This window comes from Glycine soja, chromosome 6, assembly GCF_004193775.1.
Source record: "Glycine soja cultivar W05 chromosome 6, ASM419377v2, whole genome shotgun sequence".
NCBI lineage: Eukaryota > Viridiplantae > Streptophyta > Magnoliopsida > Fabales > Fabaceae > Glycine > Glycine soja.
This window is the reverse complement of record NC_041007.1, coordinates 46,985,344-47,005,408: the sequence shown is the minus strand read 5'-3', so window position 1 is coordinate 47,005,408 and position 20,065 is coordinate 46,985,344. Positions and strand designations below refer to the sequence as shown.

The window sequence follows — 20,065 nt, the reverse complement described above, 5'->3', positions numbered from 1 at the left end:
TGAATGTGTTTTATAGAACATTAAATTGGGTATGTTTGGCATGCTAATATTTATTTTTGTATGAATGAATATGAAATGAGTGATACGAAAAATTAACGTTTATTTCACGCCTAAGATATTGTGCATATCTATGTTATATGTATATCAGGAGGAGGAAAGCTATATCACACGTAATGATAGGTTTCGTTAGGTTAAAGGGTGTTAATCAACGTCAAAAGACACTCACGTTCGAATGATTTTGAATTGTTTGATTGGTTTCTAATTTAACATTAAACTTTTTGACCATGATTTGATTATTATATTATAATAATAGGATTCACAACCATGTATCCAATCATATCGTGTAGCATATGATACTTCAAACCAATTAAAAAATTGAAGGCGTTTAATGCGAAGAAATTCTTGAAAAAAGAAAACTGAGGATACTTCATTTTTGTGGTTGCACCCCAGTCTAATATTACTATGATTATCATTATTATCTTTATTTGGGTTAAGATTATCATGATTACTTTACTTAGGGGGTAATAGTACCCGATCGATCATAATGGTCAATTTTTTGAGATGTGTTTATTACTTGTCTCCCTCGGCTTCTAGAAGGAAGAATGGACTGATACGGCATTTGGTGTTTTTAGGCGAAACTGAGTTGTCCCATTAACTACTAAGTTTCAAAGATTTCTAAAATAGACTTCTCGGATTGAATATGTCTTGGAATTATTTATTTATTTTAAAACTACCCCTAACATCACTAAAACACTTACAAATACTTAAAATTCATATATTTCACCAACTACTTATTTAACTAAGAGAAATGACTTTAACTAAGGGTATTTTTTAAACAACTAATTAGTGCAAAATATATTTTATATTGGTTCTTATAAAAAAATTTAGACTATCATTAACTTTAATTTGGGTCTTATAAAAATGACATGAGGAATTTTGAGAAATATTTACTTTTTTCATAAAAATTCTCTTATATAATATTTTTTTGAATAAAAATATTATTAATAATATATATAATAACAATTAATAATATATACTAATTAATAATAATATACTATTTCTAGTAAAAATAAAATAAAATAATATATATTGATTAATAAATCTGATAATTAATACCATTGATTATATATTAATTTTTTAATAATATACATTGTCATTAATTATAATCTAAGTCAAAGAGAAATATATATACTTATTAATAAATCTTATTTCTATATGATTTTCCATCAATTATTATGATCTAGATTGATTATGTTTTATGTATTATTATAAGTCTCATTTATTTATTTATATATCTAGTTTTTAACATTATATAACATTTATATATAATTACTATGAAATTTGATGACTATTTATTATTATTATTATTATTATATTTGATGTGTTTGTTTTTTCTTTTTTATTGTGAGTGTTGTTTGATTGTTATTGTGCTTGTGAGATCAATTTTTTAAAAAAAACTTGAAAAAAAGTTATATGAATTGTAAATACATGTATTTCCTTATTGTATAATTTGAAATAAAAATTAATTTGAATTTTACGTGTAAAATTAATAAATAATTTTATAAAAATTATTATTTATTAAATATTTATTTTTTAGAAGTTAGATATTTAAATAGTTAAAGTAAAATAAATAAATTCAGCCTCCCTCTTTGATGATTTCTTGTATACGTCCATGCTCATAACATTAGTGAAAATAAGTTGAACACATGTATCAAGATAGTTTTAAGCATAAGGAACTGTCTATTTGGCCTAAAGCTAGCTACAACCATGTATTATTTTTTACATTTAAAAATAATATGTAAAAAATCGTATAGGCTATCAATATTTATCTTAATACGCACACAGTTAAGGTTTATGATCGAAAACCAAAATATAAAACAATTCTCTTATTGCTTGGCATTAAATAGAACAATACAAATTCTACTTGTATTTCTCACCTTTCAACGAGTTTCATATGATCCTTCAATTTTTGAAAGCTTCAAAAATATGCATTGGCTCACCGAAAATGTCATCTCTGTTCCAACGTCGAGACAAGTTACAAGAAAAATGTTAATAAGATAGCTTTTACGCCTTTTAATTATTAAATACATTTAGTGTGAGTATTGTTAACTGACTTTAGTTATTTTTATTTAATAAAATTTATATAAAATGTACTTAACAAATATATTAAAAGTATTTGACTATTCTATATTATTTCACGAGAAACGTTATGAATCTTCATAATTAAGTCCATACGGAAAAATTCTAGAACATATTTTATGGGAAATTAGTGGAACGACTCATGACACGACTAGGGTCATCCCAAATGCATAAATAAATATCGAAGAACAGGGCAAAATAATGAATTTTTCTGTGTATTTTGATTGCTACCAAAAACACCTGCACCAGTTGACTTATACTAGTCCTCACCTTATATACCTATACGACTTGTAATTTGTCAAGGCCATACATTTCACACTACAACTACAAAATTCAACCCTCTACCATAAAAATAAAACTAACTTAAAAAAAGATACCAAACTCTCAACCGTTTTGGGTGGTTCAAGACTTCAACGTTCCCACCCAACTTATACCACATGCATATCCCCACATTAATTTTTTCAAAGTTTAGCTAACTGTGATACAAAACAAGGAATCTACCCTTGATTATTGGCACCCTATCTACCTCATCCAAACTCTTAATCCCCTTAATTTGCACCAATCTAAAGCCTTTCCCAAATTGCAAACACTTAACCTCCAATCATAAATTAAAACCCTTTTTCCACGTGTGAACCACCCAGCCATTGCCGACGAAAAACCTGAGCCACCAAAACTTTTCCACGTTGACAACTCTAGAGAGAGAGAAGAAAGGATAGATAGAGAGTGTGCGCCAACCAAATTAAATAGCCAACAATTAAAAAAGAATCTTTCAAACAAAAGCCTTATGCTCAAAAGTGTCTCTATTCAATTGCACATATATAAAAGGCCACAATAACCAACTCAAAACACTTAACAAAACCCTCTACTTTTTTCTTCTTATTTTCAAACATGGAGTGGCATAGAGGCCACACCATAGGCCAAGGCTCATCAGCCACCGTCTCCACCGCCACATGCCGTGGCGGTGTCTTCGCCGTCAAGTCAACGGAGCTTCCACAATCAGAGCCTCTAAAAAGGGAGCAAAAAATATTGTCCTCTCTAAGTAGTCCTTATGTGGTTGCATACAAAGGGTGTGACATTACCATGGAGAACAACAAGCTCTTGTTCAACCTCTTCATGGAGTACATGCCCTTCGGCACACTTGCCCAGGCGGCAACTCGCCGGTGCGATGGCCGACTCTTTGAGGAGTCCGTCATCGCACGCTACACGAGGCAAATCGTGCAAGGGCTGGACTATTTGCATTCAAAAGGGTTGGTGCATTGTGACATCAAGGGTGCCAACATCTTAATTGGTGAAGATGGAGCCAAAATTGGCGACTTGGGGTGTGCCAAGAGTGTGGCGGATTCCACGGCGGCGATCGGAGGCACGCCGATGTTCTTGGCGCCGGAGGTGGCGCGTGGGGAGGAGCAAGGGTGTGCTAGTGACATTTGGTCACTTGGGTGCACTGTGATTGAAATGGTAACCGGTGGTGCACCATGGCCTAATGTGGAAGACCCTTTTTCAGCGCTTTACCATATTGCATATTCTAGTGAAGTGCCTGAGATTCCTTGTTTTCTGTCCAACGAAGCAAAGGATTTCTTGGGGAAGTGCTTAAGGAGGAATCCACAAGAGAGGTGGAAGGCTAGTGAACTATTGAAGCATCCATTTATTGAGAAAACATTATGTTTCAATAAGGAAGTTTTGGAGTCTAATTCAAGTTCCCCAACAAGTGTTCTTGAACAAGGCTATTGGAGTTCTATGGAAGAGTCAAAAAGTTTAGGCAATTTGATTCACAAAACTAGAAAGTTTGAAGCTTTGGCTGCTGGGAGGGTCAGAATGTTGGCCCTGTCTTCTGGGGTGCCATGTTGGGCAAGACATGATGATGATGATGAGAATTGGATCACAGCCAGAGGGAATGGGGTTGAAGGTTTTGTTCATTGTGGGTCATGGGTTGTCTCACTAGGTGTTGGTGAAAAGCAATGTTAGTGGCAGAATTTTAGTGGACATGCTTTTGAGGATCACAATTGTTGTAGAGTGCTAGTGTTTGTAGCTAGTGATCTCATTTTTGACCGAGGCAAGATGCTAATTCCCTTAACATTAGATTCTTTATGATTCAATTATTCAATACTTCATTCTCCCTTGTTCTATCAATCTCTCGTTAACTTTAAATAGCATAAAACAATTATTCAATATTTCATCCTCCCCTGTACATTCTGTTATATTATGTAACCTGTTGCATATTTTTTTTGGTTGGATATACCCTTAAAATTAGAGGTAACAAAACATGATTCTCAGTCTGATGCAAGTTGGGGATCATAGGTAGTTGATTTAAAAGTCTAAATTTAATTAGGACTTACTAGAGAGCAAGGCTTCTTTTTCTTCTTTTTCTTCTTAATTTTTTGAAGGTGTTATAGAACAAGGCTTAATAAATGTAAAAGTCTGATTTTTTTTAAGTCTTTCATGGGTTTTTGCTCGGATTAGATCATGATTGAATCAAAATAAAAATGTATAAAATTTTAGACTTAAAATTTCAAACTCAAATACTACAATTTATCAGACGAATTCTGCTAAATTGGGCCATTTTTCACCTATACTTAAAATGTATATATTTCCATAAATAAATTTTAAAAGAATTAATATGTTTTGGTAAAATGTTGGATTGTTATGATTGCAGCTAAGATCCGGAAACTGATTTAGTTTAAAAAAAAATCATTTTTAAGCTCTAGAAGTTGATATAAAAAAAAGTGATTATTTTATAGAAATAAAGTCATTTAAATGAACATAAACATAATCCTGTATATGTTTTTCCTCTAAAAAAATCCTATCTATATTTGGTGTATAGAATGTATTAGGTTTAATTAAACTTTTATTTTTATATGCGACGTTTATTTTCCTTTTCATTCATATGAAAAGAACTAAACTGTTTTTTATACATAAAATTCTTCTCAATTTAGTCTGTCATTAGGTAGATGTTCTAAATTTCCGTCTTTACACGTTATCAATTTTTTTTTTCTACGTGACAACAGTAACTATAATAAGAAAATTTTCCTATATATTAATTTAAAAACGTTTTTTCACGTGGGAAATAGATTAAAATTAAATATACGTGTGGAGAACAAAAGTTTAAATCTATATTAGTTATTCCAGCTTCATCCGTAAAAATATTTCTGGGCTCAAACATCCTTGGAGATATTTTTGGGTTTATCTGTGTATTTTCCTAGAGCCATCCTTGGCCATTACAAGAGAATATGGTATAGTAACTTTTGTTCAAAAGTAGCAAATTAAGGCATGAAAACCCAACTTTGGTAGGTATGATGAGATCCTTTGAAAATCAAAATCTCTTTTTTTTTAATTTGGGTGAAAAAGTAAATTAACTCAGATAAAAACAAGGCTAGGGAAAAAGAACAAGGAGGGCAAGGCATGTCCCAACTCCCAATCGGTTTTTTTCTGATACATCTGAAAGAAGAAACAAAAACAAAGCAAGAATAGCAATTTTCTAAAGACACCCAACTGAACCCATCATATCCTACTTGGAATTGGCTTCAACCTCTCTTCAATTATTTGAGATGGTTGATTCCAATGGACATGAGCATAGGGAGCCAAGGTGGCCACCCTTTGGAGAAATGTCTCTCATTGTCCTTAATTAGTTGTTGGCTTTATTTGTCTTTTTTACTTTTTTATAACCAGGAAATATAATTTGTGTCTCACCAGGTCTATTCATTTTTTTTTGGATAAAGTAATATCTTGCGTTGTCATTTTATGTTTAAGTCAAATATTGAAGTTTAGACTTTGATTAAAGGATTGAAGAGTCAAATTACTTGTGTTAATAACTTCTTTTTTTTTTTTACTTTTTAATGACTCTATTTATTTGTTCGTGATATTGTTAGGTTTAGAGATAAAATTCCCAAAACCCGAAGTTGGTTAAAAGTAATTTATCAACTCATTAAAAATTCCAATCTCTTGCACCAAACCAGTACAGCGTTACAGGTCACATGTTTTAAAGTAAAGCGAATATGCAACAAATATTGCGTCATGTGGAGTTTCTATCCATCAACACATCAACCACTATCCCCCCCAAAAATTAAATAAAAATTAGTTTATGTGTGTAATGTGTTCATTCAATTTTGTTTATGATTAACTTTTGTTAAAAAATTTGACTATTTATTTTTTGTGATGTCTTTCTTCCTAATCATAATTCTTTCATTCATAATATTTGAATTTAAAATCTTAATTAATAAATCTGAGTTTAATTATACTCGGATCATGATAAATAAGCTAATTCAGTTATTAAATCAGTTTGGATTGTCAATTGCTACATAACATATATAGTCAAAAAACCTGAATTTTAAGGATTTAACCACGGAATTGGTGAGTAACTTGGTCATTTTTCGTTGGAAAACCAAGTTGTCATAGCAAATTTGATTGCTAAATGACCAAAAAAAGAAAATTGATGATGAAAATGAAAAATCAATCGGATATAGCTATGGTCACTAAACAGTGAGTGTTATTGGTCGGTGGCTAAATTCAATTGATAATCATGACTTCTCGTCTTGTGAAGTACATTAGGATGAATGATGCAGCACACACATTACAAACAAGACAAGTAGCAGCATTCTAGAATCACAATTTGGTCAACCCCCACTAAACGTTGAGATATCTCTGATGAAAATTCAGAACCAAGTCAACCCCAAATACAAATCAAACAAACTATAATATTCTTCCATGGTTGGAGAGTAGTTGCATTGGTCCTCTACAATCTCACCGAGAAAACTGGGTTATCTAGGCATAAATTAACCTTCTAGAAAAACTTCAAATTTCAACTGGTTAGGATCATTATCCCAGATGAAATTTTTCTTCTAAGTAAATTTTTCTTCTTAACTATTTAATGCATGCATATCTTAGATTCAAATTCAGAGACATCTGATTAAGCTGAAACTATCTCATGTTAATTGATTTACGCATTTAATGATTGTTGATGAACATTTTTTGAGTTGACATAAATTACCAATCTGTCAATAACATGCTGGCAATAACCTTTTTAACATAAACAATGTTCTCGTATTGATCTCACTACGGCACAACCTGTTATATTTGCAATGAGATCCTTACAATCTGAATAAAAAAATGCACCAATTTTCAAGAAACAAGTGCCTCAGGTATCTTGCCTGGCTAGCTAATTAGCTCCTCAACAAAGTGTTCAATTGGCTTATCCTCATCCCTCTTTGTCTTTTTTAGCAAAACAATTGCTAGAAACAGAGCAATGCCTTTGTCTAGGCCAAGTCTTATGCCATGGACATTGCTTTCTCCAAATTTCCCCACAGAATTAGAAGCAACGTGGCCAAACCCATGAAATTTTCTCTTCAAAATTTAAAATGTAAAAATAAGATTGAAATTTGTATAAAAATATACACTATTTTTTAATCAAATAATTTTATTATACGTGAAAAATACTATGTACTGATAATTTAAATAAACGAAATCAATCTTAAATTAATAATATCTTTATGAGAAAAATACAATATTAACATATAGTCTAATTTTTAAATAATAAATAAATATAAATTACATTTTAATTAATTAATTTTTTATAAATAAATATATCCTAATATTTAATATATAAAAGTAAGTGGCCTATTAAATAGTAAAAAACACTGGTTGCTTTCTGGAGCAATGGTGCTTTCTTTGCATTCCAAAAAAGCTACGCTCAAATGGCAAAAGAAACTCACGCGAGTTACTTAATATAGTGCTTGTGAGTTACTTCATATCAACAAAATTAATTTTTAGTGAGGTTTCATAAATGTATTAAAGGGGGTTAAAACCTTTTTTTTACATAATTATTTAAATATTTAATTCTTAATAAATAATTAATTTAATAAAAATATTTATTATTAATTTTATGTGCAAAACTAGATATATGATTTATTATTGAAAAAACTAAGTATATATCAACTCAAAAAAAAATTATATATCTTTTTCTTAGTATTTTTTTCTCCTTATATATCATTCAGACTATGGAACACTAATCTAGTTAAAGCGTTAGTTTATATGATTTTTTTTTTCAAGTGGTATCAAGTAGGACACAATAAGTTTATGTATGGTAAGATATTTTTTTTAAATTTTAATTTTTTTAATAGCTGAAAACTTTACTTAATTGTTTGGTAAACAAATCTTTTTTTAGTTATTTCTTATTTGATTGTTTGGTAAACAAATCTTTTTTTAATAGTTTTTTGATAGTTTCTCATGTTTTTTAAAATGTTACTCAATATAGTTTTTTAAAACACTAATTAATTTATTATATTCTCTCTCACTTTTATTCTTAATATATTTTTGATATCTTTTTTAAATAAATCATGATTTTATTTTATTTTTATTATTTTACACTTTTTAATTAGTTTAACAACTGGTTTTATCAAATACTTCTAGTTTAATAAGTTAATTTTTCAACTTTCAACTATCAAATTTCAATTTCTAATTATTAACTAACTTTTCAATTTTCAAATTAATTTTGTGAAACATAATTTTAGCCGTTGAAATGATAGCATGCTATTCAATCTACATGCTTGCGTTAATTCAGAAGATAACAAAATCTGGAAATTGATTACATATGTTAAATCATGTGGTTTTTTTGGGAACAAAGACACAAACAGGAAATAGGATTTTCATAGGTTGAGGGGCACGTTGGTTAGCAGACTTTGTTCGGCCTGACATGCATGCCCAGCTCACAAATTGCAAATTTAATTATTTGAACCGAGAAACTGAAATCAAGTTGTCTGTTTTTTGTTCTGATCTTCAAATACAATTTTTGGTTCATGATATATTGTAGATGTCGCTTGTTCTGAGGTGAGATTTTTCTGTCAAAGAAGGCTATGAAAAGAGGATTTTTTTAAAAATAATTTTACATGTATACTTCTAAACCCTTGTTATACGCGTGACACGAGCTTGACATGTAATTATTAATGTTTATCTTTGTCATTTTTGGGCTTTGCGATCCAATGAGTAATGATGGTTTTGTGCCTTTGATTTGAATCATTTTGGTCTGTATATGAACTATGAGCTTTTGAATCATTTAAAATGGTACTTTTGAATTTGATTGGTTTATTCTTGATGATTTGAAAGCCTAAGATACCTCCTCCAGTTAGTGCAACAATGTGTTGACTCTCATTCTACATGATATAAGATCGGTTTGGATAGAAGTCATGAGTGTTTTTGAAAAGCTTTAAAAAATTCCCAAAAATACTTCTACTTTTTTATCCAAACATGCTTATATATAATCTTGGTGAAAGTATATGGTAAGCATGTTCAACCTAACTCAACTTTTAATTTAGTCCGATTTGAATTTTGAATTTTAACACAATAACTTCACCTCAACAAATTCAAAATTGATTAGGTTAAAATAAGAACTTTTCTAAAAATCAATCTAATTTCATTCAATTAGTTTAGACTTTAACCTTTTTTCTCACTGGACTCAACTTACCCGTAGTCACTAGTTTATGATTATAGGGTTGCTGCCATTGCCAATAGTACAAAGCTCCGTGAGACATGGAAGCAGTTGTTTAATCAGGTGGTAATCTAATTTTGGACATAGACAAGATGAAGAAAAATGGTGACAGCCCACACTGATTTGGGCTTTCCAAAGTGCATGAACTTACCTAAAAAGGAGCCCACAACAAAACACGCCACATGAAGTCATATGGATGTCATGTTAATGGTGTGAGAGTGACAGAATGTACATCTGCATGTTAGATGTGTGGGGTTATTAGTACAAGTGTAGCAATTTGTTGGTTCTTTTCTTAACGGCCAGGTTCTAGAATACTTTGAAATATTTGCATATGAGAAATAGGTTATGCACAGAAAAAGTAAAATAATTTTATTGTGATTCATCACAACAAATTAGAGATAAATTTATTGATTTTTATAATAATTATTTTAAAAATTATACAATCAATAATTTGTAATTTAATAATAATATAAAATTATTATTTTACATTGAGAGTATGATCACTAAAATTTATATATATATATATATATTGTGGAAAAAAATTATTTTGGAGGTTATTTCAATAAATTTTTTAATTATAAACTAAAATTTAACATAAAGTTCATTAATTTAAATATTTTTTTTATTTATTAAGAGGAAATACTTGAATGGATAATTTATTTTTTACTTAGCAAAAGACAATTTGAGACAACTCATTTAAATATGTTAAAATACTTGAATGGTTATAGAAGAATAATGTTGAAAATGATCTTTTATGAAAAATATTTAAATATGATATTAAGGGTTTCCTATTGATGTTATTTATTGTATGATATTTTTTTAATTTTTTAATTTTCAAAATCTTTTTATGAAAAATCCTTTTTAACCTTCTTAAAATGAGTCTCACTCAATCTAATCTTTTTTTTGGTAAATTAAAGGTGAATTGAGTTGACCCACTCAATCTCCCTAAGGATGTCTTACACAATCTACAACACATTCCAACACCATCTCCTAATTATAATTATTAGAATAACTTACACAAACATTCTCTTAACACATTTCAACACCATCCAAAATCATTCCTAATTATAATTATCAGAGTAAATTACACAAATATTCTATAAATTTTTGTGAAGTTACACAAATACTTCATGTTGTTTTAATATTTATAATAACCTCTCCTTTGGGGAGTTTGGTGTAGTATTTTTCAAATAATTAAGGAGAGTTAATGTAATGAATAAAAAGATGTCATGTCGGTATATATTTTTCAATAATTAAGAGATGTTAGTGTAGGGGTAGAAAAAAAGTAAAAGGTATTTATATAATTTCATAAAATAGTGTAATTTATTATAATTGTTATCATGTCTCAAGAAAAAGAATGAGAGAGCTTAGAGTTAATGAATGAGAGAGGGAAGAAATCTAATTTTACTTGTGAAAGCTTAAGAGAACATAGAGAAAATTTCTATGGAATGGATGAAAGTATGGAAACTTAATGGGAGAAAGCGAAGTGAATTTTTTTTGTACGTAGAAAAATGAAAATTTAATTTTACAATAATCAAATATTGTTTATATGACACTTTTGATGACGATATTTTATGATGCTATCATTTATTGACATCAACAACCAGTAATAATTTCTAACAGTAAGATCATTGTTATATATGTACATATATATATATAAAAGCTTATCAATAAGTACTTAAAATCACTTACAAGTAACTATATTTTAAGGAAGTAACGATATCATAAAAACTATTACATTTAAGGTGTACAAGATAATCTTAATTATTTTGGTATTTCAAAACAAAAAATATTCTCAAGCTCTACCATTATATATACACAAGCATCTAGTGAAGATTTACTCCATGGCCACATCATATTAATAAATACAATATTGTGACAATAGAGCGAAGTCCTATTAGACATTTATATTAAACAACAATTTTACATTATCTGTGGATATATATAAATTAAATTGCCATGAGTAATAATGAATTCATAATCACGTTGCCATCAATGTTTCTCTGTTCTAAACTAAGATGGTTGCGAGCGACTAAGGACGTGCTTGCTAATGTTGAGAGCAGTGATAACCATTAAAATGAGAGACACCAAAACTGAGACCGATGACAAGACAAACATAATCACATGAGCCATGACTCCCTTAACTTCATGTTCATACTCTGCTGAAGCCAGTGCCAAAGCCGTCAGAGGAAAAGAATAAGCCCACCATGCCACATTGAACTTCTTCATCGACTTCTTAAATAGGAGAGGCCTTGAAACCTGTTTGTTCAAATACACATAACAAAGGCAATTAGTCATTTTGTATCATGTGATAATTTTTTTCATTAGGAAAACTATAATATAAAGATTCAAAAATCTCATTTTGAGAGAAACACTACGAAGTGAATTGTCCAAGTTTATCCATTATATTGCAAGTTGTAACAACTAAGGTTATAGACCAGCTTAATTTGAAGTGGAATGCAACTTGGATACTTCAACATGACAAATGAAACAAATCAAGCATGAGAATACCAAGAAACGTAAACATTTTGACAGCATACCAGTTCAAAGTTGGCACCGGTATTTTTTCTTGAAAAACTTAGATCCATCGACTACTAAGAAATTTTGTTATGTACTTAAGCCAGCATTAATTTAAGGTATATATATGACATATATTTGGATAATTAAGTTTTTAGTACTCAAATTATAGGATTTTCAATTTTTGATCCTTAAACTATTTTTTTAAAAAAATTTGATCCCTTAAAAATTTGTCATTATTAAAAATAATTAATGTTATTAATGTCTTCAGTCAAGTGATAAAATGTTATGAAATAAGACAGATTAAATGTGAGTGTATATCGCATACATATCACATAAGTTTTATTATATTTAGATAAATAATTAGAATATTATGTTATTAAAATGGAAAGAAAAAGAAAAAAATCATTATTGAATCCTAAAGTTTCAAACACCCATGAAGACATAATAACAACCTATGAGAAGATTTGTGACACGGAATAACAATCACTCATGAACATACACCAATCACGTGGTCACTTAACTAAACAATTCAACACTTAATAGAGGACATTAACGTTAGAGACTATTTTTAATAACAACAAAGACCAAATTTTTTAAACAAATAGTTTAGAGACCAAAATTTCAGTTTGAGGATTAATATCTTAATTAACCTGTATAAGACTTCCAAGCAAAATGATAGAACCTTAAATTTGTTTTTTTTGTGAAATCTTTTATTTTCCCTTTGATATAACTAAAAGAAAGAAATCAAATTACGAGGGACATGAAAAGGAAGAAAGAGAGGAAGAACAGCATCTTGCATGTGGTGTCAAACTTGCCACAAATGGAGTTCCAAGCCAAGCTTGCCATACTAGGTGCTGCAAAGAACAAGAAGAACACTGGACGCAGCATTGAAGGGACACTATTGTTCCCTGCCAATCTCTGATAGAGTGTCACGAAAAGCACCAAATAATGTGTAATACCCAAAGAAAACATGCAAAGTGCACTCTCTTTCCAACCCATTTGTGCAGCAGCTTGTGCACCCACCAAGTTCCCAATCACAGACAATTGACTTGTTGGATTTGCTCCAATTGACAAAAACCTCTTCCCTTTTGTAAACCACTGGCCATAAATCTTCACATCAAGCATCACCAAAGGAGAAACAAACACCCACCAAAGTACTTTGTAATAAAGTGTTGTTGGGGAGAGGAATGGTGATGATTCTAGCAAAAGGAGCCAAGAGATCCAGGGGTTAAAAAGGTAGTTTACTCCAACATGGCTTAAGAACTCATCCTTAATCATGTCAAAGTGTAAGAGACATTTTAGAATGTAAAGAAAAGAGAGTGTGGCTACTGTGAACAAGGCTAGGAACCATAGGAGGGTGTGGACAGAAGAGGGTAAGGATGAAAACAAACGTCTAAGAGCATGTGCATCTTGGATTGGTTCAATGAGGATCTTCAATAGAACGGCTTGGCTTGCGAGGGACAAACTAATCCTGAAGTACCCTGCATGGAATTGTGTCAGGATAGAGGACAAAGACTGGATTTGGATTTGAGGCTTGCAATTTGATTGTGTTTTGCTGACTGAAACATCTATTGGCAACTCTACATGGGGTTGTAGATGTTGTTTCTCATTGTCATCCATCTTGGTATCTTTTGGTGTGGTTTATGCGAACAGAGTGATGTGTTGATAAAGTATGGTACCAATGTCTGTCACCACCACTCTAGTGGAAGAGTGGAAATAGGTGGAGTTATTTGCTTGGACTCGTTTTCTTCTAGGCATAACCCAAAAGTTGTTCCTAAAGTTTAATTTGTGTCATTTACAGCTATACACACTCTTAAGGGGACATCATTTTAATAAGAGCAAGATTATTTATATTTTCTTATGTTCTTTTATTGTTAGTATACATTTTTTTAAGTTATTTGTTAATAGAATTTAATGGTTAATAGTATAAAATAATTTTATATTATTATTTAATTATGAATCATGATTTACATAAATTTTTAAATAATTATTATAAAAATCTGTAAACTTATCGTACGTATTAATATGTTATTGAACACAGTATTATTTCATAACATTCTTTTTCTCTCTTGACAATATTGTTTTTTAAAATTATCCAGATTTTACGCATATCTTCATGTGAATTTTCCGCATCTAAGCTTCTCTTTTGTTTGAAAAATCTGATTGATAGCTACGGAACAAGTGTTGTTCTTTTGGATGATAAAAGTTTGATAGAAGTGTCACTTTCTGCATTAGAACTTGCGGTGTCTTTTGATTGTCGTGTAGTTTTAGAGAGTTTGATTCGCCACGATTCATGAATTAATAGAAGATCTAATAACTTACTTTATGAGCAGCGTGATTGAGAGGAAACTATATCTATGATAGAGGAAAATTGTTGGTCCCTATCCAATGCACCCTGGTCACGATCTTTACAAAACTACCCTATTTTAAGGCGAATGCCAATCTTCTTGACTGTGATATAATTAAGTTTCATTTAATGAAAACCTAGCCAGATCATAGAGAAAGAGATGGACCTTCCACTATAATAATAAAAATTGATATTATTGACGACTAAAATTTCATCTTTTATTTTGCCATTCAAATTGTCCTATAGGAAATTTAGAGCAACTAGTCTCCTTAGGAGCTTGTCACTACCACTCACATGATATGCTTAGTACTGGCCCTAGTCCTACACAAGGAATATTCGAGGTGAAACTAAAGAGTGAGTTAGTTTAAACTTAACTTTAAAATAAGTATTTTATTAAAAAGAAAGTACCTTTTTAATAACTAGATACAATTTACTTATTAAAAAAACAAAAAAAAAATATTTTAAGTAAAAATAATTTAAAAAATACGTAAAAATATAAATATTTACTTATTTATTAAAAAATATTTTCTTATAAATTTAAACAAATTGACCCAAAATCTCTTACAATCTTTGTTAGCCAAGTTTTAGTAGTTATATATGAAGACTCTAACGTCCAAGTTTACATGCTTGTCAGAAGATGAAGTCTCTAAACTTAAAAAGAATTATTTACTATAAACGTGTTATGCTTACTTAAGGTGATATTTATCGCATGATGATGCATGAGGTGCATCTAAGGTCAAGCCCATAAGTTGCTTATTATTAGATTATATATGGTCAAATATAATACCGTGTTTCTCCCCATAAGTTCATAATGAAAGTAATACTAAGAATTAAAAGAGATGAAACTCAAAGATCAAAATAGCTGGTTTAACACATTATTCTGATACAACCAACCATTATCCGCATACTACATGACTTAATTTTCTCAATTAGTTTGAATAGTAATAGTGATGCGAATTATGGAGCGTGAAGTTGGGGCATCATAAAGCACAGTTTGCAACAAAGCATAGCCCCTTGCAAAGCGGAACTTGCCAGTGCCAGACACAACAGAAACCTCTCTATAACTCTCACGCTGACGGCTAATGCCTTGGAGCTCCAAGGTGCTTCCACTGTACTGCAAATTGTTGAACACAATTGAAAGGGCAACATTCACATTAGCCCCATCATGGGCCGAGGCTATTAGCAGGCCTTGGGCCCGGCCCACCATCTCGGAGGTTGGGCTTATGCTCAGCGTGACAGGGTCATCCACCACAAATATGGATCCAAATGTGGTGTAGGTCCAATCGCTTCCCTTGATGCCAGCCACTGGGGTAACTGTGGCACTAGACCCTTTTGCTATGTCTTGTAGGTAGAACACCATGGTTGTTTGATTAGGCATAGGTTGAGGTAATTGAGCATTACCTTGATAAATGATGATGGATATCAATATCATAACCATTGAGAGGAACACGGATTTCATTGGTGTTGAAAATGATGGTGTCATTTTCGATCTTTTTGAGGGTGCTACAGAATCTTTGAGATGTGAAGAGGTGAAAAATTTATGTGTTGATGAATTTGGTTTGCATTGCTGAGTGGAATTTATAGCAGTAAGAAGCAAGAAGCTAAGTGGTTTCTTAAGCGTTAAAGATTGTATTTTTATTGTTTTTTTTTTCAAAAGCTTGTGTGTCATCTATCATGTGAGTGTGAGTAACGGAAATTCATGAACAAGGTTTACAGTTCCTAAGCGTAAAAAGCATAGGTTACATATTAAGATGGTTTTCTCTCTCTTGCTGCAGGGACATCCCATGCCATCTTCATCAACAACTTGAGCTGGCTTGTTATGATTTCGTGACAGTTAATACTTTTGTTTCATTCACTAACTCGAGGAAAACCGTGTTTGGTTTAAGGTTATAAACGTGATGAAACGAAGTAATTAACATCTATCACATGAAATGTGCTTGAGCTTTCATGTAACTGTCACACGTAATGAAATGATTGTTACGGTTATGACCATAGGTTATTTGCGTAATATTTTCAAAATGTGGAATAATTAGGTTTCATTAGTTTCTTTTGATAATCTTGGTGATTATGATTTTTGGTTTTTCAATCATGAAATCCCAAAATATCTCACAAACATTAATTCTTTGAGATAATCATTTAACTAATACTTGATGTGAAATTTAATTACACTTAAAATTCATCAATTATTTCCAAAAATGTAATATATGAAAATTAAACTAAGGTCATTCCTACAAACTCAGCATACTTGTGTCAAATGTAAATTAAAGTACACGTCTACACCCATTGCTTTTAGGTTTCATTAATCTTATTATTATATAAAATAATATACACAACAAGCTAAAAATCCCTCACCCAAAAAAAATAACAAGAACTTTTTGGTAATTTCAATTGCATTAAACAAAGGAATAAAATAAAATATTCCAGTCATTTAAATTATCTTATTATGCAAAGTAATATACACAACAAGTTGAAAATTCCCCCACCTCCAAAAAAAATATCAAGAATTTTTTAGTAATTTCAATTGCATCAAACAAAGGAATAAAGGAGAATATTTTAGTCATTTAAATTGATAGCCTTTATTAATATTATAAAACAGTAATTATATATTTAATTAAATGCATTAAAACTGTAACAGTTTTTTAAAATAAAATTAAAAGCAAAGTAATGAGTATACTTTTAATTATTATTTATTTATAATTAATAAATATAAACAGAAAATGATAAAAAAAAATTAATTTAAATCTTATTATATAAAATAAAATTGATAATTAATTAATCTTATTATATAAAGTAATATACACAATAGGCTAAAAATCCCCCCACAAAAAATAATAATTACATATAACTAGATTTGATTGGTTCATGAAGTAACTTAATATATAAATCTATTTACTTATATATAGATCTATCTATCAATCTATGTGTATATTAAATATTTTACATTATTGAATTTCTAGTTAAGCTTCATTAAAAACCTAGCCAGATCATAGAAAAAGAGATGGACGCTTCCACTATAATAATAAAAAATGATATTATTGACGACTAAAATTTCATCTTTTTGTTTTCCTGCCATTCAAATTCTCTTAATTATATTAAATTTGGAGCAACTAGCCTCGTGGGGAGCTTGTCAATACCACTCACATGAGTTGCCTCTAAGGTCAATAGCATAAGTTGCTTATAATCATATTATTATGTTCATAATCAAAGTAATACTAAGAATTGAAAGAGATCAAACTCAAAGAACAACGTTTATGCCCCTTTTAACATAATCAAAATAGCCGGTTTAACACGTAGATTATTCTCATACAACCAACCATTTATTATCCACATACTACATGACTTAATTTTCTCAATTAGTTTGTATAGTAATAGTCAAGCGAAGGGTGGAGCGTGAGATATCAAAAAATGCAGTTTCCAACACAGCATAGCCTCTTGCAAAGCGGAACTTGCCAGTGCCAGACACAACAGAGACCTCTCTATAATTCTCATGCCGACGGCTAATACCTTGGAGCTCCAAGGTGCTTCCATTGTACTGCAAATTGTTGAACACAATTGAAAGGGCAACATTCACACTAGCCCCATCAAGGGCTGAGGCTACGAGCAGGCCTTGGGCCTGGCCCACCAGCTCAGAGGTTGGGCTTATGCTCAGTGTGACTGGGAAATCCACCACAAATATGGATCCAAATGTGGTGAAGCTCCAAACTCTTCCATTGATGCCAGCCACTGGGGCAACAACTGTGGCATTAGGCCCTGCTGCTAGGTCTTGTAGGTAGAACACCATGGTTGTTTGATTAGGGTTAGGTGTAGGAAATTGAGCATTATCTTGATAAATGATGGATATAAAAAACATTGAGAGGGCCAAGAATTTCATTGGTGTTGAAAGTGATGGTGCCATTTTTTTCATGGGGGGATGATACAAAATGTTGCAAGGTGTAGAGATGAAAACTTAATGTGTTGATGAATTTGTCTTTGCATAAATGGGTGGAATTTATAGTGGTAAGAAGCAGGAATTGCAGTGAAAGATAGAAGCTAAGGGTGTGATAAGGTGTTTGTGAAGATATTTTAGTTAGTTTTTAATTTTTGTTAAGTAAAATTGTAAATTTAGTCTTTTATTTTATCTTCAAATTCAAATTTTATTTTCCGGTAAAATTATTCACGAATTTTATCTCCATATTTAATCAAATCACTTAATGTTACTTGTTTGATAACTTAATAAATAAATCTTTTTGTTAGTTGACAAATTATACAGTTTTTTTTTTCTTTTACTATCAAATCAGTCTTATCACTCCTTAAAAGCAAAATAAAATTAAGAACAAAGTAATAAATACATTTTTAATTATTATTTATTTATAATTAATAAGTATAACAGGAAAATAATAAAAAATTAATTTAAATCTTATTATATAAAAGGAAAATCATAAATTTATTAACTTATTATATAAATTATAGCCTTTATTTAGAATACATTATTTTGTAATTAAATTAATTACAGAATATTTTAAATAATATTAATATTTTAGGTTAATTTTAATTTTATAGTATTTATTCAATTTATTCCGGTAATAAGTTGGGATAAACCAATAGATTTAGAAAGTTCAATAATTAAAGTAATTAAAAAAATTAGCCTTTAATGACCATTTATCAGGGAAAACCAAAAATTATAATACGGAAATTTGTAGCGCATTATGAATTTTGATTCTACATTTTATTTTTCTATTTCTGATACGATATTCTTTTCATTATGATAGTTGTATACAAAAAATGGTGATTTGTGCTTGATTCACCAAAACAGTATAGGATTTTATATTTCTTTGAAAAAGTTAGCAGCAAATGATTAAGTCCCTGTCTTTTTTTATAATTTTGTGAAAAAAATTGTTACTTATATTATTGAGCGAATCCCGTCATCTGTTTTTTCTTCTACTTTTTAATTCGATATTGTTTTTATTTTGATATGTTGTATAAAAAAAATGGTGATTTGTGATTGATTCACCAAAACAGTATGGTCGTATGGTCTTTTATATTTCTTTGAAAAGATTATACTTCGGTGCAAAAATTGTTACTTATATTAATATTAAGTGCATCCCTGTAATTTTTTACTTGGAAAATTTGCTATAATACATGTTCATCTTTTGAACACATTTTGCACATTGCTTTTACATGTATTTGTTTTTTTACTTCTGATATGATATTGTTTTTATTTTATATAATTTCTCTTGTAATACCTTTAATTTCTCACACTACAACTTTGATTTTTATTTCTTTTAATGGGTAAAGGATTTGGGATCTTCTTCAAAATCTTCCTATTGATTATTCCGACTAAATGGCTGGATCATAAGACAAATGGTATGGAATTTTTTTAATTCTCTATTTTATATATATATATATATATATATATATATATATACTTTTTTTTATTGCATTATGCTTTTTGCTTTTACACCTCTCTTTGTCTACTTTTGATATGGTATTCTTTTCATATTGATACGTTGTATACAAAAATGGTGATTTATGCTTGATTAAAAAAAATATCTTTTATATTTCTTTGAAAAATTAGAAGCAAATGATTAAGTTCGTCTCTATATTTT

General features: G+C 30.0%; 4 protein-coding genes across 4 annotated transcripts; 1 reads left to right on the top strand and 3 right to left on the bottom strand.

Moving 5' to 3' along the window:
* The first annotated feature begins 2,964 nt into the window (after window positions 1-2,964).
* Window positions 2,965-4,305, top strand: LOC114417327 (mitogen-activated protein kinase kinase kinase 18-like). The gene has a single exon (XM_028382487.1). It carries the CDS (start codon window positions 3,028-3,030, stop codon window positions 4,099-4,101), a length of 1,074 nt encoding a protein of 357 aa, XP_028238288.1. The 5' UTR covers window positions 2,965-3,027; the 3' UTR covers window positions 4,102-4,305.
* A 7,135-nt stretch (window positions 4,306-11,440) lies between these two features.
* Window positions 11,441-13,906, bottom strand: LOC114417326 (S-type anion channel SLAH1-like). Its single transcript, XM_028382486.1, has 2 exons — window positions 12,887-13,906; window positions 11,441-11,872 (listed from the first exon to the last, which is right to left on the bottom strand). Exons 1-2 carry the CDS (start codon window positions 13,751-13,753, stop codon window positions 11,627-11,629), a joined length of 1,113 nt encoding a protein of 370 aa, XP_028238287.1. The 5' UTR covers window positions 13,754-13,906; the 3' UTR covers window positions 11,441-11,626.
* A 1,414-nt stretch (window positions 13,907-15,320) lies between these two features.
* Window positions 15,321-16,044, bottom strand: LOC114414262 (dirigent protein 23-like). Its single transcript, XM_028378557.1, has one exon. It carries the CDS (start codon window positions 15,961-15,963, stop codon window positions 15,406-15,408), a length of 558 nt encoding a protein of 185 aa, XP_028234358.1. The 5' UTR covers window positions 15,964-16,044; the 3' UTR covers window positions 15,321-15,405.
* A 1,694-nt stretch (window positions 16,045-17,738) lies between these two features.
* LOC114414284 (dirigent protein 22-like) lies at window positions 17,739-18,425 on the bottom strand. Its single transcript, XM_028378575.1, has one exon. The coding sequence runs from the start codon at window positions 18,382-18,384 to the stop codon at window positions 17,830-17,832; it is 555 nt and encodes a 184-aa protein (XP_028234376.1). The 5' UTR covers window positions 18,385-18,425; the 3' UTR covers window positions 17,739-17,829.
* Between the last annotated feature and the right edge of the window lie 1,640 nt (window positions 18,426-20,065).

What these genes read in the sequence shown, in the direction of transcription:
- LOC114417327 (XM_028382487.1), top strand. Translation starts at nt 3,028, where the DNA reads ATGGAGTGGCATAGAGGCCACACCATAGGCCAAGGCTCATCAGCCACC.
- LOC114417326 (XM_028382486.1), bottom strand. Translation starts at nt 13,753, where the DNA reads ATGGATGACAATGAGAAACAACATCTACAACCCCATGTAGAGTTGCCA. An exon ending in TCTTCCTTTTCATGTCCCTC is followed by an intron (nt 11,873 to 12,886) that starts GTAATTTGATTT and finishes TTGAACAAACAG; the next exon opens with GTTTCAAGGCCTCTCCTATT.
- LOC114414262 (XM_028378557.1), bottom strand. Translation starts at nt 15,963, where the DNA reads ATGACACCATCATTTTCAACACCAATGAAATCCGTGTTCCTCTCAATG.
- LOC114414284 (XM_028378575.1), bottom strand. Translation starts at nt 18,384, where the DNA reads ATGAAAAAAATGGCACCATCACTTTCAACACCAATGAAATTCTTGGCC.